Source organism: Poromitra crassiceps, assembly GCF_964638095.1.
Source record: "Poromitra crassiceps genome assembly, chromosome: 3".
In the NCBI taxonomy this organism is placed as follows: Eukaryota; Metazoa; Chordata; class Actinopteri; order Beryciformes; family Melamphaidae; genus Poromitra; species Poromitra crassiceps.
Window position 1 is genome coordinate 46160484 of NC_139625.1, and position 22541 is coordinate 46183024.

General features: G+C 44.1%; 1 protein-coding gene across 1 annotated transcript in view; it reads right to left on the reverse strand.

Moving 5' to 3' along the window:
• npas3 (neuronal PAS domain protein 3) overlaps positions 1-22541 on the reverse strand; it is a gene marked incomplete at both ends in the record, with an annotated part of 1009388 nt that overhangs the window by 67553 nt on the left and 919294 nt on the right. The window contains one exon of the mRNA XM_083634138.1: positions 11969-12087. Within this exon, the coding sequence (XP_083490264.1) occupies positions 11969-12087 (119 nt within the window). The remainder of the gene's footprint in view (positions 1-11968; positions 12088-22541) is intronic.

Sequence of the window (22541 nt, forward strand, 5' to 3'; positions counted from 1 at the left end):
TTCGGTTGTGAGCTCAGCTGCAATGAAGCTGCGTGCGATTGTGGGCTTTCTGCGGGTGTTTCAAAGTGTGTTGCACGCATAATCTATTATGCAAATTTGCAATCCCCCACCGCCAGCTCCCAGCGCGATAATGCGCGAAAGCGAAAGCGTTTTCGCCAATCCATTTTACAGTATGAGAGAATGGTTTCCTCGCGCGTTCCCCTGCAGTTTTGGCTCGGCTTTTTCTAGTCTGGAGAGCACTGTCGCCACTTAGTGGGTCGGTGGAATGGGTTGTACACGTTCGGTGGCTCCAATATTTTTATAGGAGACGTGCGGGGCGTTGATCCACGTCCCACCGTCAATTTTTTTTTTTTTTTTTAAGACGAGATATCTCGTCATTGGCAGTCAACCGTTGGATTTTTTAAGACGAGATATCTCGTCAATGGCAGTGAACGTGTTAATAGCTGGAATGACGAAGGCACACATTTTCAGAACTTGTAACGTTAGTCCAACTTGCTGACTTCTCCAAGTCCTCATTTTTGTTTGGTCCATGTAGCCTTTGCTAGGATAGGCCCAGCTATAGTCACAAGCATTTGGAAAGTTAGCTAACTAGCTAATGCTACGTTAGCTGTTGTTGCGGCTTGAATGATGTGCCGACAGCCCGCAAGCAGAACCAGCTGAGCGAGGCGGCGTGCAGCGTGTCGGTGGGCCGGGTGGAGCTAAGCTCTCCCAGCCCCCACGCCTAAACCTAACCTCCTCCAGACCCTAACCCTAAACCTAATCTGCAGACAAACCTACCTCTCCCACGCCCCACACCTAAACCTAATGTCGGCATAGCGGGTGGACCCCGGGGCGTAACGTTACGGCGGCCGCGATAAATGATGCCCTGCTTGGCCACCCGCCAAAGGAAATGTCCCTGCGCAGCCCGGGCCTAGCGGAGCTGTTGACAGCTAGGGGGATATTAACATATTATATGTTGATATATCAATTGATAGCTTGCTTGTTCCGTCCAATTCACGTTTTTCATCGTTGATATAATTGTTTTACAACTACCAAATTTAGTAGGCAAAGCAAAGATCGCCTGTCTGTTTCTGTTATGCATGACTATCTATCTATCTATCTATCTAGATAGATAGATAGATAGATAGATAGATAGATAGATAGATAGATAGATAGAGTAGATAGATAGATAGATACTAACGAATCCTGTTATGAGCTCTGTCAGGTTCTCATCCAGACTGTGGAACCACTGGCGCTGTAGCCTGTATGTGAAATGACCTTGGTGCAATATCTGTAATACCTGTGTTTTTCTTATAATCTCTCTCTCTATATCTTTATTTATATATTCTGTATGATGTCTGTTCTACTATGGACCCCCCTGAGTTGTGTCCCGAATAAAGTTTTGAATTGAATTGAATTGAATAGATAGGTAGACAGATAGATAGACAGACAAACAGATAGACAGACAGATAGGCTATTGTAGCTTTGCGTCTGGCTATAACGTGTAGGAAGGAGGAAGACTGGAAATGACGAGCGGGTTTATTCACTGCCGCAGCAAAACGCAGAAGAAGACTAAAATTCCCTGCCACAGCAAAACGCAGAAGAAGACTAAAACAGAGCGTTTCAGACAGAGGGTGAACTGAAGGGGGCCGTGAGAGCCAGTACAAGATAAACAATGAGTTTTTTGAACTATGAATGATGCAATAAGCTACTCTAGTGGAGGCCAACAATAAAATAATAATACATTATATTAGTGTGGTGTCTGGCTCACCTATTAATCATTAAATTATGAGTGCATTTATGAATGCGGTTCATTATATTGATAAGAGGTTAGTGGGGGCTTAGTTGGGGGTATTGCAGATAGCAGCTGGCAGGGAAACAGGAGGCGTTTGGGTTCACATGGGTCCTGAGTGTGAGGGGTTGAGGAAGAATGTCATAAAACATTTGGTAACACACAAAGAACAGGCTGACTTGTACAAGAAACAGGGGAACGCACACACTCACATGCACTCAAACACAGTCACATGCACGCATTCTGGTGTGATATTGAGGGGGAAGACAGGGAAATGACCCCTCAGGCCGTCGTAAAGAGAGATAAGGCCATTTGGTTGGGACAGGAAAGCAGGAAGGGGGAAGCAGTTGGGCATTCCTTTCAAAGATGAGAGAGGCAGCTGTCAGATGGGGGTTTGATTGACAAGTGACACATGAAACTGAACACACACACATCTAAGAAGGGAGCTGATTGGATGATAGAGCATTGAGAGTGGGAGTTTCCCTGAGTGTAGGAAGGCTAGATATACAGAGAAACGCAGGGTTAAAGGTCAGAGGATGCACTCAGAGGACACACTCAAGAGACCTCTCCATGGCATACAGAGCCATGACAAATATCACATTCTGCAAATAAAAGGCCTTCAAATAGACTTCATGTTCTCCATTGTTTCCTGTGGTTCATCTCCTTCTCCCAATGTATTCCAAACACGACATTAGCAAAATATGGGCCCTTTAAAAAAATAATTTTGGATTTTTATTATTTACCCTAATAATTAACATTTCACACATCCAGCACATGTTACAGTGTTAGCTAAGCTGTCCCTGTCTTTGTCTGCCTTGTCTTTCATACTGAACAGCTCGTTCAGATGCAGCCAGGGATGCTCAATTTGGCGATTTTCTCCTTTGTCAAACGAGCTAGAGCTGCTAGCAGCAGCAGTATCACAATCACATACATCAATTTTGCTATGGCTATGATTAGCAGTGTCAAATGAAACTGAGAAGAGCGTGGCGATGGGGATCATTACAATTTGATCGTCTACGTCTTGTATAATTCAATTGGCCAGTCTTGAGGACGATTTAATTTAATTGACCTATCGCTAAGCCCCAGCCCCCCGTGCTCACTCGGACAAACACAGGGCACGCTGATGGCAGGCGTCACTGTCAAAGTTATATCACAAGACGCTCTTCACAACTTTTTGAGGCCTGATATCATCTAGAAGCCATCAGAAAGTACTTCACTATGCCATGGAGGGCGATGTACAACATTTAAAGCTATCGATAAAAAGGAATGCGATACGTGCATGCCTGGAAACGGCTGTAGCGAATCTTTAATCAAACGTTTTAACGGAGGAAGACAGCGGGTGGGGATAACAGGCGACTCACATCCAGAATTGACATTCACTTAGAGCAGTGATCCTCACGGTTACATGCCGCCATTCCGACGTGCTGCCACTCCGACGTTCCGCCACTCAGAAATATCGGCACTCAGAAATATTGCCACTCAGAAATCCCGCCACTCCGATTTTCATAAGGTCCGCCACTCCGAACTTGATTTGACTTCCAGTTCACGTTCAGGCAGCTGAACCTCGTTCAGACAGGCACCTCTCTCAGATGCTGCTAAATGGGTTGCCTGTTGCCTCGAATCCTCGAAATGATTGTGGAGCCCAACAAAATTAAAATAAAGACGTGTTGTTCAAAGATGTTGTTGGTGCTCCCTCTACCTCCACAATGTGCAAGCTAGTAATAGGCTATGTGTCTCTGTATAGGCGGGTGCACAACGCACACACCCTGCTTAGAGAGCAGCGCACACACATGCTGACACGCCCGCGGGAACATAGCCTAAAATTCTGTTGTCCCTCCATGCGCCCTGCAGCTGTGTAAAATGTCATACGAAATAATTATAAATTCCAATAGGATAAGCTTGCCTGATTAACTGAAAACAATTAAACAATAACGAAAAAAATAATATCCTAAGGAAAATAGAAGTCTAATCAAGTAAATAGCCTTCAGAAAGCATCAGTAAAAGCCCAGTTCTAATAGGCTACTGCTGCGCTGCTGAGACGCAGTGTGCGACTGAAATGTCTGCACTTTTGTGCCATATTCCACAATATCCAAACTTCGGAATGGCAGATCCTTTAGAAAAAAGAGGAAGGGCCGACATTTCGAATAATGAAGGCAGGAATTTTCGTAATGGTGGGACCTATGAAAAAAAGGTGAAGGACCGCCAGTCCGAATAATGGAAGTTAACGTTCGGAGTGGCAGGGTTTCGGAAAGGCAGACAGTTACCGATCCTCACTACTTTCTCCATGAGAGCCATACTAGCCGGTCAAAGTCAAGAGAGCCACTTTTACCGCAAAACCACACAGTAAGCGCTTGATTTAGTTTGTTTATTAAATGATAAAACCAATGATAAAAAATTTAGAACCAATGATAAAAATGTTAGAAACAATTGTAAAAATCATAAAAACATTCAGACCGACTTTAAATATTTATATATATATATATATATAATGATATAAAAAATTATAAAAGTGATGAAAAGATTCACACCGACTTAAACCGACTTACACCGAAAAAATATATATATGAAAACATTCGGATGTTCAGTCTGTCTCTCTCTGGGATGCAGCTCCAAACCTCCAGACAGCTGCTTTGCTTATCGTTAAAACTCCGACGCTGGGACGCTGGTGACTTGATTGTTGCAGCTTGCGCATTTCTCGTTAACGCTGCAACAATACGCCCTGTCATTCACACCTGAAGCGCTCTGTTTCTGCGTCCCTGCCACTGACCCTCCTCCACGAGGCATTGGCTTGTTTGCAGTGTTGCCAGATACCGGTATATGGTGAGTTTCAACCCCCATTTGGTGCTCCAAAGGGCTACAAACCTGGCAACCACGCAGTTTGTTTGACAACGCAGTGAGGGAATGGTTTTGACAGTAATTGTAGTATTTATATCAGCCGCGAGCTGCCAATTAAAGTGTCTAGAGCCGCCATCGTCTTGCGAGCCGTGCAACGAGGAGTAACCTCTCCGTGGATTATATAGCCTATATGCCGAATTGAAGAGTGGTAATCTATTTCATGTACCTCTGAATAATCAAGAAACTTTAAATAGTGTAGATCATGGAAGGCAAATGAGGGAGAAGACTCATCTCGATGTCAACATGATTGCAGATTTAACGTCCAAAACAGTAGCATTGTGGATGTGAGTGGATCTATGTTTACTATTATCCATTGCCTGTCCTCCCAGGATACCTCGTAGCATTTACCCCATGCACATCGTTTTACCACTTTTTTCAATTTATAACTGTATGAAACACCATAAAACCAGAGGAGAATCCCGATTTCTTCTGCTTCTCTATGCTTCTCTGGAGCCCTAGGCCCCGTTCCAATACCCATACTTCCATACTATTTAGTAGGCAAAAAAAGATTTAGTATGTCCCAATACATAGTATGTCAGATGCAGTATGCCAAGAGTACCAGGATGTTGTACTACATCAGCTCCTATTTCGGAGTATGCATCGATGCATGCTGCTTCAGCCAAACTTCCCCACAATCCTTTGCGCAGCAGGAAGTCAAAGAACTTTTATGGAAAGAAATGACAGCTCCATATTGCCCCAATGCAACATCAGCGCCCAGCAGCCTCCGCCATTTTTTATTTTTGGAAGCGTGACAGCGCCAAAAGAACCTCGCACAGGCTCGCAGTGGTCAGCTGCGGTAGCGCGGGCCCCTATAATCAGCCTCTCTAAACAGTAACTCAACGGGAGAACACTCTAAATTTCGTGGATTCACATCTTTTCTGGGCGTACTGCAAATCTTGATTGAAGTGGTGTAGTGCAGGGATGTAAAACAACAACCATATTGTGGAAACTAAGCAAAATTTTTCGTTTTCTTTGTTTAGTTTTTGCAAGATAAATAGCTAATGCGGCTGTCGTCCACTCCGTCAGAAGTGCGTTGCCGTGGTTTTAACCTCGGGTCCTTTGCATTTACTATTTATCTTGAAAAAACTAAAAGAAAAAAACGAAAAATTTTGCTTAGTTTCCACAATATGGTTGTTGTTTTACATCCCTGCACTACACCACTTCAATCAAGATTTACAGTACGCCCAGAAAAGATGTGAATCCACGAAATTTAGAGTGTTCTCCCGTTGAGTTACTGTTTAGAGAGGCTGATTATAGGGGCCCGCGCTACCGCAGCTGACCACTGCGAGGCGCATTCTGTTTCCAAAAATGGCCGGAGTGTCGTCTCTTTCCTTCCATGCTCTTTGAGGAAGTTATGTCTTCTTCTTCTTCTTCTAATGTTTTATGGCGGTTGGCAAACAACTTTTTGTGCATTACCGCCACCTACTGGAGTTACGTCGCACTGACTGAGCTGCGTGTTCATGAATGAGATAATTAACTTTAAGAAAGCCTTGAAATATGTTAAAACCAAACAAGCATGGTGTGTACCAAAACATGCATATCTTGATTCCTGTTTAGATCTCTGACTTAATGTTTTTGCTTTATTTATTTTATTTTGTTTATTTGATTGTCTGTTCCAATTTTGTAAATGTTTAGTCTGAATTTTTTGTATAATGTACTGTTTGTTACTGCCAGACTTTGTTTATTGAATAAAAAAATAAAAAAACTCAAATGTGGCGCTGCGGACGTCGGCGGAAGTGAGCAAGAGGTCGGAGTTCAGGAAGCTCACGTGACGACAGATGTAGTGTGTCCCAATAGTATGCATTTTGCATGCATGCTGCACACTACAATCCATACTTTGTGAGGGCAGCGGCAGTACATACTACAAGAAAGAAGTACAAGCACTGGTGAAAGTGGGCCGGAACCGTCCGGTGCGCAGTTCCGGTAAGACTTTCGGTGCCTGAACGCCGTTGGGGGAAGACATCCAGCTGCCTTGTCAATCAAAATCCGATTGTTGCAGAGTGCAGTCGATCCATAATTTCCAACAAGGAAATGCATGGCTGACGTTATGTCATTACTAATAAACAACAGTCTCTCTCATAAATTGCTTCTAAATTGTTCCTGTTTTAGACCTGGCTGTCAGTGGTTTTTAATCCGTGCTGTGTGTGTAGGCTGATTTGCGCTTCCAGCATGCAGCTCCTGAATGCCGCTGCTGCTGCCTGCACTGGGCTGTGTCAAGTCTAGTCTCGCTTGCGGCTTGCCTCCGCTCCGCAAACAAAAACAGTTCCACCAGGATTGCGCGAGTGTAGTTCCCAAGCAAGCAAGCAAGCAAGCAAGCAGAAACGGTAATATTTCCAACCACTGAGAGGCAGGCACGCAGCGATGTGCCGCAAGGCATGGGTTTACTTTGTGGCAATTGTGGGGCGAGTAGCTAACAGCAGCTAGCAGGAGGAGGCGCAGTGAAGTGATGGAGTGATACACACACAGTGAACTGAGTGAAGTGCCAGCGCTGTTGTGTTAACATGAAATGTACGGCGGTAGGCAACTCTTGTCCAATCAAATTACTCGGCCGGAACTAACTGTTGTATAAAGGTGCGTTTGATTTATTGTTCCCGGACATTTTGCGACCAAATGCACCTACTTTATTAATGCAATTTGCACAGGGCAGCGGGCAAGGGTGGATAATAAACGAGCCCAACATGTTTCGCCATTGTTTTCAGAACAAAGGAGCAGAAATGCAACGAACACTAACTCAAATGTTTAAGAGGAAGGAGAGAGAGAAAGAAGCAGATAAAGTGGCGAAAGTTAGAAGAAAAGAGCAAATTGAGGGCCAGAGGGAAGAGGCAGAGCCTCTGCAAAATGAAAACCCACCCTCAGATGCAAATACAGGTGATGATGCTAATTTAGACCAGAGAATGGACATGAAGTTAGCTTACTAGCAAACTATAGACAATGGCTTACTCAGAACACAGTCTGTGTGCATACAGTACAACATTTTGTATGTATCCTACACATTGTAGGATACATTTTGAGATATTTTATTTTACTAATAATCTGTTCATTAATTTATCTGCCCACTGTTCTGACAATTCAAAGACAGACTGTTTGACTGTTGATGAATTTAGTTGTAAATGTTAATCTAATTTAATTCAAACAGTTGAGGGCCAGAGAGAAGAAGCCGAGTGTCAAGTGTTTCTAATTTCGACACCATACAGGCATAAAAAATTGGATGTGTGTGTTCAGGGATGCATGGGGGTGGGAGGAGAACAATATGAAACGATGAAGGTTGGGGTAGTAGCCTATAGTTCCTGCAAGAAATTCAAACCACTTTCACCCCTGAGTACAAGTATGGGTATTGGAACGGGGCTCTAGGCTCAGGTTGTCCGAGTGTATGGTGGAGCTGCACGCGCTGTGATTTGCTAGTCTGCGTTCGGGGCGGGACTTAGCGATAGGTCAATTGGCCACTGCACTAACGAGCCCCCAGTTTGGACGCCCTAAATGTGGGAGTGATTCTGGACCTGTTAGCGAGCAGTCCCAATGCTACTGTGCTGTTTTCATAGTGCGGTGTGCAAAACAAAAATCTGAATTTACTCATTTACTCATGTCCATTTAAAGTAGAATATCTATAATTTAAATGACTCAAGAAAGAGTAAAAGTATAACATTCTAAAAATACTTCAAAAGTACAGATCCTCACTCAAAAAAAACTACTTGAGTACTTTCCACTTTTCACTCAACACTTTTCTGATTAGCTCAAATTGTCTCCAGCAATATTTGGACACGACATGACTGTCCTCCAGAGGCTGTAGTGTGCTCATTTCATAGAGTGAAGACACTGGTAACCTGTGAAACCAGAAGACCTACAGTAAGACACTTGTTGTCAAAGTGGGGTCAAGGGACCCCCATGGACCCCCATGGATCACATCTTTACGCGACGGCTCTGCACATCACGGCGATGTAAATCTTGGCGGTGGTCCAACGCGTGATTTTCCTACCTTGCTTCTCGTCCTCCTGAGTTGCCGCCCCTTTTCCAGCGTGAGTCAATAGAGATTCAGTGATCCCACAGGCTGAAATTCGACTTTCCTAACAGTTAATTTTACATTGATGGAATATGGCGACAGAGAAAAAGTGTCTCTCATCATGCACGAGTGCAGTGCACCCCACAAAGCCCAGCCAGCCCCAGGCGCATAGACTATGTCAAGTCAGCCATAATGTAAGTAGGTCGTCCGCTTTAGCTCTTTCAAAATAAAGGCCTCGTTGGTAACGTTCACATTTTGAGTAATGCTTTACAGCTCCACTATTATGTAATCTGTATTTTGATACAATATTTGCTGCTTCGTTTGTTGAAACACCTTTTACTCCTCCAACGTGCATCAGTGAGGCTATTTACTTGTTTAAATCACATTAGTTTGAAAATTTTACCCGGAAGTTTCCATTTAGTTTTGGCTGGTGGACAGCTGCATCTGGACAGCCGTGAGAGAAGAAGGGAAAAGGGAGGGGGAAGAGACAGCCGGCAGCGGTGGAAAAACACTGGTTGAGAGTGCGATATAAAAGTTTAAAAGGCGATGCTGCTGCTGCTACCCCCTGTTGCTTTCCTGGGTAACAAAAACATGTGTACTAGTGGGACCTTTGATGTAAAAAAAGGTATATGTGTAATAAAACATCTAAAAGCACTGTGTGTGTGTGTGTGTGTGTGTGTGTGTGTGTGTGTGTGTGTGTGTGTGTGTCCTATAGGTGTAGCATCAGGCTGCTAAGCTCTGTGACCGCTTCTCCGCTCACAGATCGAGAGGCGGATTAAAGAGGATTCTGTGTGTGTGTGTAGGTGTGTGTGCGTGTGTGTGTGTGTGTGTGTGTGTTTGTGGTCTGTGTTTATCCCTATCTAATACACTTTAATCTCTTCAAGGGTGACAGCAGATAGCACTGAAACTCTGTTGCAACTTTATTCTCAATGACAAAACTAAAATGATTATTATTTACAGATGTCATGAGGCCAGAAGAAGAAGCTGAGGTGAGCGGAGCTTCTTCCCCTTTCCCTGTCTGCTTATTATATAATTAGAGGAAACTACTTTTGTTGTCTCGTAAACGTGACTTGGCAGTCTGTACTGGAACAGAGTTAGAACGGGGAAGGGAGGAGAAGGGGCTGGCGGGGGCCGGGGCTGCGCATCACCATGGCAACAAGGACTGTCTACGTGAGTTAGACCCATGGCTCTCGCTCAAACCCATGGAGAGAGTCTATTCTCATGATTTTTTCTAATGGGGGTAACTTTCAAACACTTTCACCTATTTATTTTAAGCTTAGGCCACATTTAATGTGACCATCCAAGATTGTAACAGCATATACTGTATGACACAAAAAAAAGAAAATCATAATATGGCCCCTTTAACCCTTTGTAGAGCTGATTTAATTGAGTTCAAATTACTACTATGGGGATTAACATCATCACACATGAATACATGAATGTTTAAGGACCCAAGTATGCAGAAATATTCAAATAGAATCAGTGAAAACAACATATTTATACTGCATGCAAAAACTGCATGGTTTACCAAAAACAGCATGGAATTAGCATAAAGTGCCACTTTGAAAATGGCCATGGCGGTTTTTGCCTAGTCAAACTTTAGCTTAACTGAAACTAACTGAAACTTTTTCACTTTTTCTCTGACTCAAACACACGCACGAACGCGCACACGAACACACGCGCAGGTACACGTGCACACACGTACACAGCAGCCCGTGCGGTGTGTTTAGTCACAGTGGGCTTACAGATTTCCATGTGGATCAGTTCATTCCCTGACAGATAATAAGAACATAAGCCAGCATCACATCATGGATTCTGCCTTCTCCAAACAGAATGACTGACTGTGTGCAAAGGTTTCTACTGTGCTAGCACGCGCGCGCGCGCGCACACGCGCACGCACACGCGCGCACACACACACACACACACACACACACACACACACACACACACACACACACACACACACACACACGATAGGGTTGCCACCCGTCCATTAAAATCGTCCCGTATCTGACAGTTAAATCATGCGTCCCGTTTTGAACCAATATGGCACACGGTTTGTCCTGTATTTTCATCCCATCCGCATGATGAAAACCCACCCTACTCGGCATCTGGTTGGTGCCTTCATGGATTAGATTGGTTAGTTTTAGGCATCAATCAGGGTCAGGCTGACTGACACTCTGCTCTCTGATTGGCTCTGATCCGGTGTGAGCCAATCAGAGATGGGGCGGGTCTTCACAGAATGCCAGTGGGAAAATGGCTGCTCCTACTATATTTCCAGCAAAAATTCTTTCCAAGTGGCAGAAATACAGACGTGAATATGAAGAATCAAACACTTGACAGTGTTAGTGAAAAGGAATACAAAGGCTCCATGAATCAATATAGTGTAGTATAGATTGCCTCTATTTCAGTTAATGCAAAATAAGAAACCTGAACTATTTTGGTCAGGAGATGACGCTAAGTTGGAATGGCTATTCAGAGATGAAGTTTTCAGTTTGGCCAGGTTTATTGGGAGTGCTTGGAAACTCAGAATTGAGAAGTTGTTCATCTGAATATACAACTCTGTTTTGTCTTGTTTATGTTTGAGCTTTTTGTAGCTTGTTTGTTCATTTGTTTGTATTGTTGAACTTTAATGATTTGTGTCTTGTAAGCCCAGACGGGTTGGGCACCATGAATATGGTGCATGACACAGAAATAAAACTTATCTATCTATCTATAGTGCACATGAGAAGAAAATAAACAACTCTGATATGCTCAACCATCAACCAATCTGGAAAATTGCATTCTTCAATAAACAGAAAGATGGTTAAAAACTGTGTTCAGAGAAAGCAAATAGTATGTTCTCATATACCCATTTATTTAAGAGTTTATAACTGAAAAGTTATCTATTTAGCTAATTTCATTGTTAATTGAGCACTTTAAACTTTAAGTATGAATCTAAATGCTTTCTTGAAACAATGTTTAAGATATTTACTACCAGTGGTTCGCCACCCTGCCCCCAGGCCCATGGTGGTCGTGGCCCCGAGGAGCGCGGCCCCTGGTGCGGGGGGCGTCCCTTATTTTTCTGCATGAAAGGTGGCAACCCTAACACCAGATCAGATCCCATCTCTCCACCTGAGTGGGAGGGTTAGCAGTGTCATGTGACCAGACATATTTAGATTCTCCGTTCAGTCGCCCAAAATACACATTCCAACAGTGCCAGAAACACTCACATGTATATATATATATATAAATATATATATATATATATATATATATATATATATATATATATATATATATATAGACAGTACTAGCCGTCTCACCTTGAATCCTGAGGACTTGATGTGCACGCCTCTCTTGGTGAGCGTCGACTTCATCCGCACGAAGAACGACCGCTCCAGAGTGTTGTCAGGAGCCAGGAGGCTGGGGCTAGTCGACTCCACTGTGAGAACACACACACGCACGCACACGCACACGCACACGCACGCACACGCACACGCACGCACACGCACACACACACACACACACACACACACACACACACACACACACACACACACACACACACACACACACATTACTGTAGCTTTATGTTTCATACCTGCCAACGCTCCCAATTTACGCGGGAGCCTCTCAACTTTTTAAAGGTATAATATGTAACTGTTACGGGGGTGGTGTGTGTTTGTGGCCTGTATTAATGTTTGCCTCTGCTCACAAATCCTCTCCAGGCCCTCCCCCCCTCCTGTGGCACCTGTGCAGGAGAGCACAGGTGTACTCACCAATCACCAATCAGGGGCTGCAGCTTAAAACCCTGGAGAAACACAGTGGGGGCTAGTAGGCCTTTGACAGCATGGTGCTGTGTGTGTGGTGAATACCATTTTGGTATTGTGGACCGGTGTTCGGTCAACCCTGGACTCTTCTAGAGTGTACTTTGGCCTGAGAGTGGACTGCCCTTGACTCTCTTTGAGAGTGTGTTGGTTCGATCCTTCTAAACTTAATCTTTTGTGTTGTTAATCACTCTTCCTTCATTGTAGGAAGCAGTCCTCAGTTGGTGTTCCTTGTACCTTTTCATTTAAACTTATTTTGGTAATAAAAGCTGATTATTGTGAAATCTCCTCCCTGTCTCCTTTGTCCCCTGGTTTGTTTTTATATGTCACATCCTTTCTCCCCTGGTCAAACTTGGGAACGTAACAACTATTTCATAAAAAAAAACATCTTATCTCCTTATAGAAAATTTTCTCCTCAAAAACATAAATTCTGACCCATACAATACTGTGGCAGTGTGTTTATGTGGTCGAGTGAGCTTGTATACATATGGGACAGAGAGCGCCAGTTTGTTTTGGATAGGTTCATAGCGGTTATGTTATAACGGCACAAATAAACACACACATACCTCCAAACCATCGAGGTATGAGCTCCAAACAGCTCGCAAAATGCTCTGGGTAGGAGCTCTATTTCCTTGTTTTAGTCCGCTCTGCTGAGGCGATCCACTCTCAGAACATCTTAGCGATGCTATTGGCTGGGCTGTTGCGCTGTGAGCGATGTTATTAGCTGGTCGCTATACACCCCACGTGGACCTCTACACAATGTATCCGCCCAAATACGTCCAGCATGAACACACTGCCGCCCACAGTATTGTACGGGTCTGAATTTATGTTTGTGGAGAAACTTTTCTATAAGGATATGAAATGTTTTTTAATTAAATTAAATTAATGAATTATCCCGCTGTGCTCCCGATTGGTAATTTCTCCCGCTAATCTCCTGATTTGTAGGATATGTGTCATGGTATCTGGCAACCCAACCCAGCTCAAGCTCTCGGTGGAGGTCAGTCAATGAGCTCTGCTCACTTTGCCACTGAAAAAAAGGATGAAACACGTCCCAAGAAGAAGAAATGCGCTGCCAAATTTCAGTCCACTTGGTACGAGACCTTCCTGTTTCTTTTTTTTCCTTTTTCAATATTTTATTTTACAATTTTCAGAACAAAACAGAACAGGCTCGAACAAAGACAAAAACAAAAACATACCGTACATACTGTATATCAACATATCAACATACATGGTGATACCAGCCACGTGAAGTGTCAAATGTGCGTGGGATCCCGCGCAAGGGGTCCATTAAAAGTCAACCAGGCGAGTCATCAGTCACCTCTAACCTCGTCCAAATAGGCCAGAAACGGATCCCAGACCTCAGAGAATTTCTTAAAGTCCCTGGAAACCAGAAATATTTTATTATTATTTAGCATTTTGAGTTCATCACATCACAGGAATCTATGTTAATAAGCCACCAGCCAAATTTGAACGATGATGAACGTCGCAAAGTATATAAATTTAGGTTTGACAGTCTTGACAAAAGTCATGAGAATCAATTAGTTTTTAGAGTGTATTTTCTCCTGCGGACTGTGTGGGCGTGTCCCGTCTGCAGCAGGGAAATTTCTGTCTCTCGGAGAGCGCGAGAGAGAGGGGGGGAGGGAAACGGACAGACAATTGGACTCGAGTCATAGGGACTCGGACTCGAGTCGACTCGAGTCGCAAATTTGACGACTTCCGACTCGACTCGGACTTGGAAGGTAAATACTTGAAACTCGACTCGGACTTGGAAGAAAATGACTCGAAACTCGACTCGGACTTGTGACAAGATCAGCCGAGTGCACCAGCTGGGCGTACGCCTAGGTTTACACGCTACGTCCGATGTAGAACTCAAAGTTACGACTAACTTAATTTTATGACTAGTGCACCCTGTATGCGCTGCGTCTGTGTATGGAGCAGGCGTAAAAGTTACACCCAAATGCATAGCTACTCACTGACAGCTGTCTCATCTTGATCTGCGCCGGAATCTTCTCCAAAAATATCGATCGATATGTGCTGTAAATATAGACGTTTTGGGCGCAGGACCTCCGCTCGTCGGCGGGTTTTAAGCTGATGCGTCGGAAGATCTTTCAATTTCTTCCTGACTTCGTCAACTGCCCGCAGTGCGCAGTCTGCCATCGCATTCAGTACTGATTGCACTTGTGATCAAACTGCTTGTGTTGGCGCTGTTAAATTGAGCTGTGAGAACGTTTCTATGCTTTGAATACAACTCTATAAGTTTGAGCTGAGTTGGAGCTGTCTGTCAGCTGTCTCGAGCTCATCTGAGAGAAGTGTGTTGCTTGGCAACAAGCACGTATTAACGTGAACGCGCACGTCTGCAGCCTAAATAATCTCTGCCTTGTCATTTTTTCTAACCTGTGACTCGACTTGACATAACCTGTGACTCGACTCGAGACTTGACTTGAAATAACATTGTGACTTGACTTGACTTGACTTGCCGACAAAAGGAAAGACTTGGGACTTGCTTGAGACTCGGGACCAATTGACTTGAGACTCGCTTGGGACTCAGATCAGAGGGACTTGGACAATTGTCTGGAAACGGAGAAAGAGAGAAAGAGAGATCGAGTGCGTGTGTCGAACACACACACACGGTGTGTGTGTGTGTGTGTGTGTGTGTGTGTTCGTTGCTCGGAGAGGGAGAGACTCTTGCTGCGACTGCACAGCGCAGTGTGTGTGTGTATGTGTGAGTAACCTCGTGTCACCAGGCTGTGTGTCTCTCTCTGTGCTCTCTCTCACACTAGTCCCGAGAGAGAGAGAGAGAGAGAGAGAGAGAGAGAGAGAGAGAGAGCGAGCAGCATAGCGCTCGGCACAGAGTGGGAGGCAGACAGACATACACTGAGCGAGCGCTGTCACTGGGGGCAAAGAACGGACAAAAGGAGAAGGGCGAGTTGTGCGCGTGTACAAAGGTTATATAGCGCTTATGACGTCATAAGCTCCTGCATTTTAGCACCTCGCGCACTGCTCTCTTCAATGAGGAAGTACCTTGTAGAATCTTGTAGAAAAGTGTCGATTTTAAGGCTTTGGGTTGAAAGTAATGTATAATAATTTCGGAGGCACACAATTACTAACATAAGACCCTAAATAACATAGTTAGAACGTTTTTGTGGATTTTGGTTTCCAGGGACTTTAAGTGAATTGATCCTCAGTGTGTGTGTGTGTGTGTGTGTGTGTGTGTGTGTGTGTGTGTGTGTGTGTGTGTGTGTGTGTGTGCAGGTGTTGCTGCTTATATTATATTTTTATCTTGTTGGCCAGCGGTGCCTGTTTTTTTATCTAGATACTGTAAGTCACTTTATGCAAAAATTCGCACTTTAGTATTATTAACATTATTATTGCTGCACCTTTTTCTTAGTACTTGATAGTACTTTTGTGTGCCTTGCTACATGTTTCAATGTCCTCATGTTTTTCCTGTTTTGTCCTGACATGTTGAATGTAGCTGCATTACGTGACACTTGAATTTCCTGCAAAGGATCAATAAAGTATATATCTATCTATCTATCTAGAAACTGGAGTCTCTCCATATGTATAACCGAGATTAGAGATGTCCCGATACCGATATACTGGCCTATTTTGCTGTACTCGTACTCGCCCGATACTGACACGGCCACGCGCCCGATGCCACTTTACACCTACGGCATGCAACGTGACATTAACCTCAAAGTAGCAAGCCAGCTTCAGGCTCACACAGCTGTTAATGCATGCAGAGAAGCTTCACTATAACAGCCTGTTTGTTTGCATCTCTACCTGGAGCACTTTGTGAGGAGAAATAAAAAGCTATTAGGTCAGTAATCAGCTGATAGGGCTACAGCCTGCACTGCATCGCTTCCCCATTCACTGTCTGACTGCATTAGCTCTGCAGTTAGCCGCGTAGCCTGCAACAAGCTAGAAAACGTTCTGTTCAACTTACAGGTTAACATTAGTTGCTCTTCTAGCAGACAACACAATGCTGTGGAACAAGCAAAGGCTTACCAGATCGTTGCAATATGTGCTACATGTCCCGTAATCCATACTGCCTTAAAGTTTAACGTTTTAAAAGTGGAACTAACGTTAATTTCCGTGAATTTAGCAACAATTGTCACAAATTCACTTCCGGTTTATTGGTTTTGCCTCCAAAATAAAAGCATGATAAAGTAAACATTAAAGTAGTAATCTAACTACGAGACCCAACATAATGAACATAAAAACACGAGGAACCTCCATTTGAATGAAAATAGACCAGCAGAACAAATACAAAGGAGATGCACAGCTATGTGGTTTAAATGGTTGATTCATAGCATACTTCTTTATTTAATAGAAAACCTTATTTCCTTATTTAATGGGAAACTTTTATTTCACAAGGCATCAAGAGAAGAGACTATCAAGTATAGGTGTGCTACCCATTATGCGAAATTTGTGTGGTCTTGTGAAACCTATACATCTGCAGATAATAGGCTATATACTTAAGAAAATTACTAAAACCCATTATCTTGAAAAGTTATCTTTTAATTAACCATAAGGCGTTACAAAAACACGTTGTCGACCCCTAATTAAATACTCGGTATCGGTATCGGCAAGTACCCAGATGTCAGTACTCGTACTCTTCCTTGGTCAGCAAAAAAGTGGTATCGGGACAACCCTAACCGAGATCATGTCCGTCAGCCACAGCTGGAAGGAAGGTGAAGAGGGGGACTTCCACTCCTTAAGAATGAGTCACTTGGCGACAGTCATCCCCCTGTGTCAGAGACTGCTGCACAGCTATAGGGAGAAACAGCGAGGATTCTGAGCAGCCGAAGATGGCGAGTTCTGCCTCTGGTTGAAGAGCTACTTTCTAGGCCTTCGAGTACCAGTCAAATATCCTGGCCCAGAATCCGGAAAGTGAAGGGCAAAACCAAAAAGCATGGGATAGTGTACCCTCTAACACCTGACACACATAGCGGCGAGATGGAAGGATAGATCTTGTGCAGCCTAGCCTTGGAATAATGAAGACGGTGAGTAACTTTAAACTGGATCAGCTGGTGTCTGCTGTTAACCGAGCAGAGTTGGACCAAAGACAGACTCCTGTCCCATATAATTTCAGACAGGTCAACACCAAGCTCCTCCTGTCACGCCTCTCTAATCCTCTCAGTGGGGACCCTGATGTGATCATCAAACAGACACACAAATCTGGAAATAAGATGCCTAGAGTGAGGGAGGCTTAAGAAAACATAAAAAAAACATGTTCACTTGGGAGAGTCTCAAAATCCAGAATCTTGGATCTAACATAAGCCGTTTTTCCACATGCGTACTGGAAAATTACCTGTAAGTCAATATCGGACATTTCCCGGAATTTCCCTTCACACCTGAGCGCTCGCATGTGGGAATCTAGTCGTCAAATAGCCGGTATGTTGTGGGGTGGGGCGGAGCGGGCGGGGGGCGGAGGAGAGTGGCCTGGGGTCATGATGTATAAACTGTGCTGCAGGCCACTGAGGCCAGTCAGAAAAAAACAACAAACAAACATGGAGCCGGCGTCCACTCTTTTGATAATATTGCTGATGCGCTTTTTCCTCAAACGTAGACAGCGACGCAGACAAATGAACTCATTGAGTGCCAGCCACTTTTGGAGAACGGACGCTCCCAGTGCCAGAGTTTCAGAGCATTTTCAGTGATTTCTCGAGGCCCACAGAATATTGTGTGATATTACTATGTAAACACCGAACACGCACAAAGAACGAGGAGACTCTATTGTATCATCAGCAAAAAAAAGTTTATTGTTACCATTTTCCGTTCTTTAGTTATGAGCCAGAGAAGATAGGTTGTTTTCAGCAAAAACAGGCATTTCAAATTAGAAGGTGAGTTATTCCGCCTTTTGTGAAATGAAGCATTTCAAGCACATTCAGTGACTCTGAAGCTAATATTTTCTGATGTAGTGACGTGGTGTAGTTGTGTGGTGCCCTGCGTGCCCCACCCCCCTCTCCCCCCCTCAGCTGCAAACTCCTCCCCACACTAACACACAGCCTCACGCACCCAGCGTCTATTTTCGGAGTGCTCCGTTTTTGTGCGCCGGCTCCCAGCGCGACACGGAAAAGCCAAACCGGACTGCTGAGAATGGGTTGGCCCTTCGGCGTCGGGTGCTGCTTTTCTGGCGGCTAATCGTGTGGAGAAACTATACAGCAGAGACAGAGGGGCTGAGTTGTGGGCGCGGATTGACTGCTGTTCGCAGCCAACGTCAGCTCCAGCCAGAGCAATCTATATGGCTCTGGCTGCAGCATGAGCGGTTTCTCTTTCATCACGGGGATTTTTCCTGCTGTTTTCCTGACCTTTCTCTAATCTGGAGAGCACTGTCGCCACCTAATGAGTCCGTAAAATAGGTTATACACCTTCAATAGCTACAATATTTGTACAGGAGATGCCTGAGGCTTTGATCCACGTCCCACCGATGGACGTCATTGGCACTGAACGTTACTATTTACTTTGACGGCGATCGACGTCATTGGCACTCAATGAGTTAAGGCGAAAATGGAAAGGGATATACGTGCGAACAGAAACAGATTCATGTTCGCAGTCTTCTCCGCTCAACATCGTGCAGAATATGAAGATAGACTAAACCGGGGACAGATGATGACAGTGTTAAGTACCTCTGCGCTGCTGCGTGAGACTAGAGCCGTCTGGAAGTGAGAGAGACCAGAAGGGAATTTATTTTGGGAAGATGGTCTGAACAATTTTGACGACGTGGAATGGAAGCGTCATTTTCGCATGTCCCGGTCTACGTTCGAGACACCACCTGAGACAACGCCCACTGATAGCGGGAAATGACTGGACCCGTTTCACACTTGTGTCCGTTATCGCGCATACCGCTCTTCTGACTGGCTCGAAACTGGTGAAATGTCCGCGATGACGGGGTCGCGCTTTATACCGGAACAACAACTTTCACACATGAAGGCATTAGACCACGTTCCGGTCATTTAGCGGTACAAAGCGCATGTGGGAAAACGGCTTATAGTGTCTGACTTGTAGGTATCTAAGCCAGTGTGTGTTGGGCAACTCAAATTTCCTTCTCAGAAGATCAAAGGATGCAAAATTACCATCTATGTACAGGTCCCTAATGGAAACCAGCCCCTTCTCACTCCAGGCATGGTAGATTTTGTTTGACCATGGTGGTGAAAAATAATGATTAAAACAAATTGGTGTGAGGACAGAAACATCAGATAGACTCAGAACACCTCTAATTTGGTTTAGAATTCTGACTGAATTTCTCACAACAAAACTTAAATGTTGTAAAGTCCCGTGCTGCTCTAGTTTAGAAAATAAGATAACTGAAGGAGAGCACGCCTCCATTTTCAGCCACAGGGGAGCCCCGGGAATTAGATTGCCGGGAGTTCCCTGCCGCCAGAACATCAAAGCCCTAAGATTAGCAGCCCAATAGTAGTGTCTAAACACTGGCAGGGCCAGCCCGCCTTCGGATTTGGGTTTTTGCAAATGAATTTTCGAAATTCTATGGTTCTTATCATTCCAGATGTAGGACATAATTATGGAGTCCAGCTCTTTAAAGAAAGCAGATTTGAGGAAAATGGGAAGGTTTTGACACAAATAGAGAAACTTGGGAAGTGAAACCATCTTAACTGAATTTATACGACCAATCATGGACAAAGGGAGGATTTTCCAGTTTTCTATACATTGCTTGAGTGTCAAAACAAATTCACCAAAGTTCAACTTAAGTATTAATTTAGGATCTCTGGGTATGGTCAGACCAAGATAAGTGAGGCGGTCTTTAGCCAATTTGAATGGGAGGCTTTCCAAGAAGCCGGGGGTAAAGACATCAGAGAGAGGCATAAAGTCACTCTTTGTCCAATTAATTGTATATCCAGACAGCTTACCGAAGGAAGTGATTCATTCTAAAAGAGGAGGGATCGATTCTCCGAGTCATGTAGGTATAATATTACGTTGTCAGTAGGGATGCAACGGTATGAGTTTTTGACGGTATGATAACCTTGGACAAAAATACCACGGTTTCACGGTATCGCGGTATTGCGGACCTTTATGTGTTGTCAAATGTGGCATAAAAAATGCCAATGAACAAAATGTATTTTATTTTTAACAGTTTGCTGAATTGTGGACTGAGAAAAAATGTTAATGTAACCTCCAACTGTAATGACAGTTAACTGGCAAGTATGTGTGTGCTTTGGTAATATAGTACTGTTCTTACTTATAAAGGTAAACGATTTAATCAAATTCATTTGATGTGAAACTAAAACATCATAATAATATCAAATACACGCTTGTCTTTTGTAATGGGTGAACAGTGGACACAAATAATGATTGTTTCCTCACACATACACCCCCACTCTGTCTCACACATAGGACTCACACACACACACACACACACACACACACACACACACACACACACACACACACACACACACACACACACACACACACAGCCTCTGTCCCTGTTTCTGTCTCTCTCTCTCTCACTCACACAAAGTTTGTGCATAATTTTCCACTGACAGGTTGGAGGAGTCTTTCGTCATTATCTAATGTTACTTCTCTTCAGTGCAATACGTTTTGATAACGACCTGCTGTACAGCGACGTTCGCTCAGTCAACTAACGTGTCGTTAACGTTAGTTAGTGGAGAAAGATAGCTGGTGTTAGCTAGCTAATTAGCCATGTTAGCTGCCTCAGTAGGTAACGTTAGCCTAGTATTTATCTGACATTTGTTAGCTACTCCTCAAACCTGCGGGTGGAAATGGTTTATGTCCAATGGGGATGTATGTTGAAGCAAGACAACGTTTTAATGTACCTTGAATTTGAGAAATAACGACGGGTCGTGCTCACGCAGATCTAAGCCCTGGCCATCCTAGCCTCAACGCGAGACTCGAATGAGTCAAACCAATCTGTGATTTTACAATAGCCGAAATATTCCCATACAGCCGACGTCGTCTTTTTAGATGGGGGGAAAGTTCAGGGGGGTCCTTGCGTTCTCCTGCTTTATCACACACACGGTTGTAAACACAGTCAGGGACAGCTCCTCACAGCTCCTCACTACTGTGCGTCTAGGTAGGCATGCAGCAAGGGGGAGGGCCTGCTTAAGCTGCACTCTGCAAGCAACCTGGCTTGTTGTTGTTTTGGGGAAACAGCTGATACCGTGGAGAAGGTATGACGACAAATCTTAGTGGTTTTGATACCATGACTTTTTCAAACCGGGGTATACCTTCGAACCGAAAACCGCTGCCTCCCTAGTCGTCAACGTACAAACTAATACGCGTCTCAATGCCTCCGACCTTCAGGCCTGCAATATTTGGGTGACAACATATTTTTAAGGCAAGGGGCTCGAGCGCGACGGCAAAGAGAGCCGGCGAGAGAGGGCAACCCTGCTGAACCGAGCGAAGCAATGGAAAACTGGTTGACTTGTCACCATTGGTTGGTTATAACTGAACATGTTGGACTAGCATATGAGCTTTACCCAGGAAATGAATGAATCACCAAACCCGAATCTGTGCAGTGATTCGAACATATAAGGCCACTCAACCTGATCGAACGCCTTCTGTGCATCGAGTGATAAAATCGCCACACCGCTGGTCTTACTATGATCTGCGTATATAGTGTTGAGGAGGCGTCTGACATTAAAGAAAGAAAACCTATTAAACCCTGTCTGGTCAGGATGAATAATGGATGACAAATGCTTATTTAGCCGGATAGCCAACATTTTAGTGATTACCTTTCTGTCAAAATTCTGGAGCGCTTTGTCCTTCTTAGAGCTAGATGTGATTCTGAGGAGGAGTGGGGCGAGGATGTCGCAGAATTTTTTGTAGAATTCAGCACCGAATCCGTCCGGTCCGGCTGCTTTGCCTGATGGGAATGATTTAATGGCAGAAGTTATTTCTTCCAATGTAAAATCAGAGTCTAAGTCCTCTCTGGCAGCGTTACTAAGTTTGAGTGTTTCAAGAGGGTCAAAAAAGTCGTTCAAATCGGGTTGAGCAGCATCACATTTAGATGAGTAGAGTTCACTGTAAAACTCCCTAAATCGATCGTTTATCTGTTTTGGGTTAGTCAGCAGGGCGCCATTCTTTGATT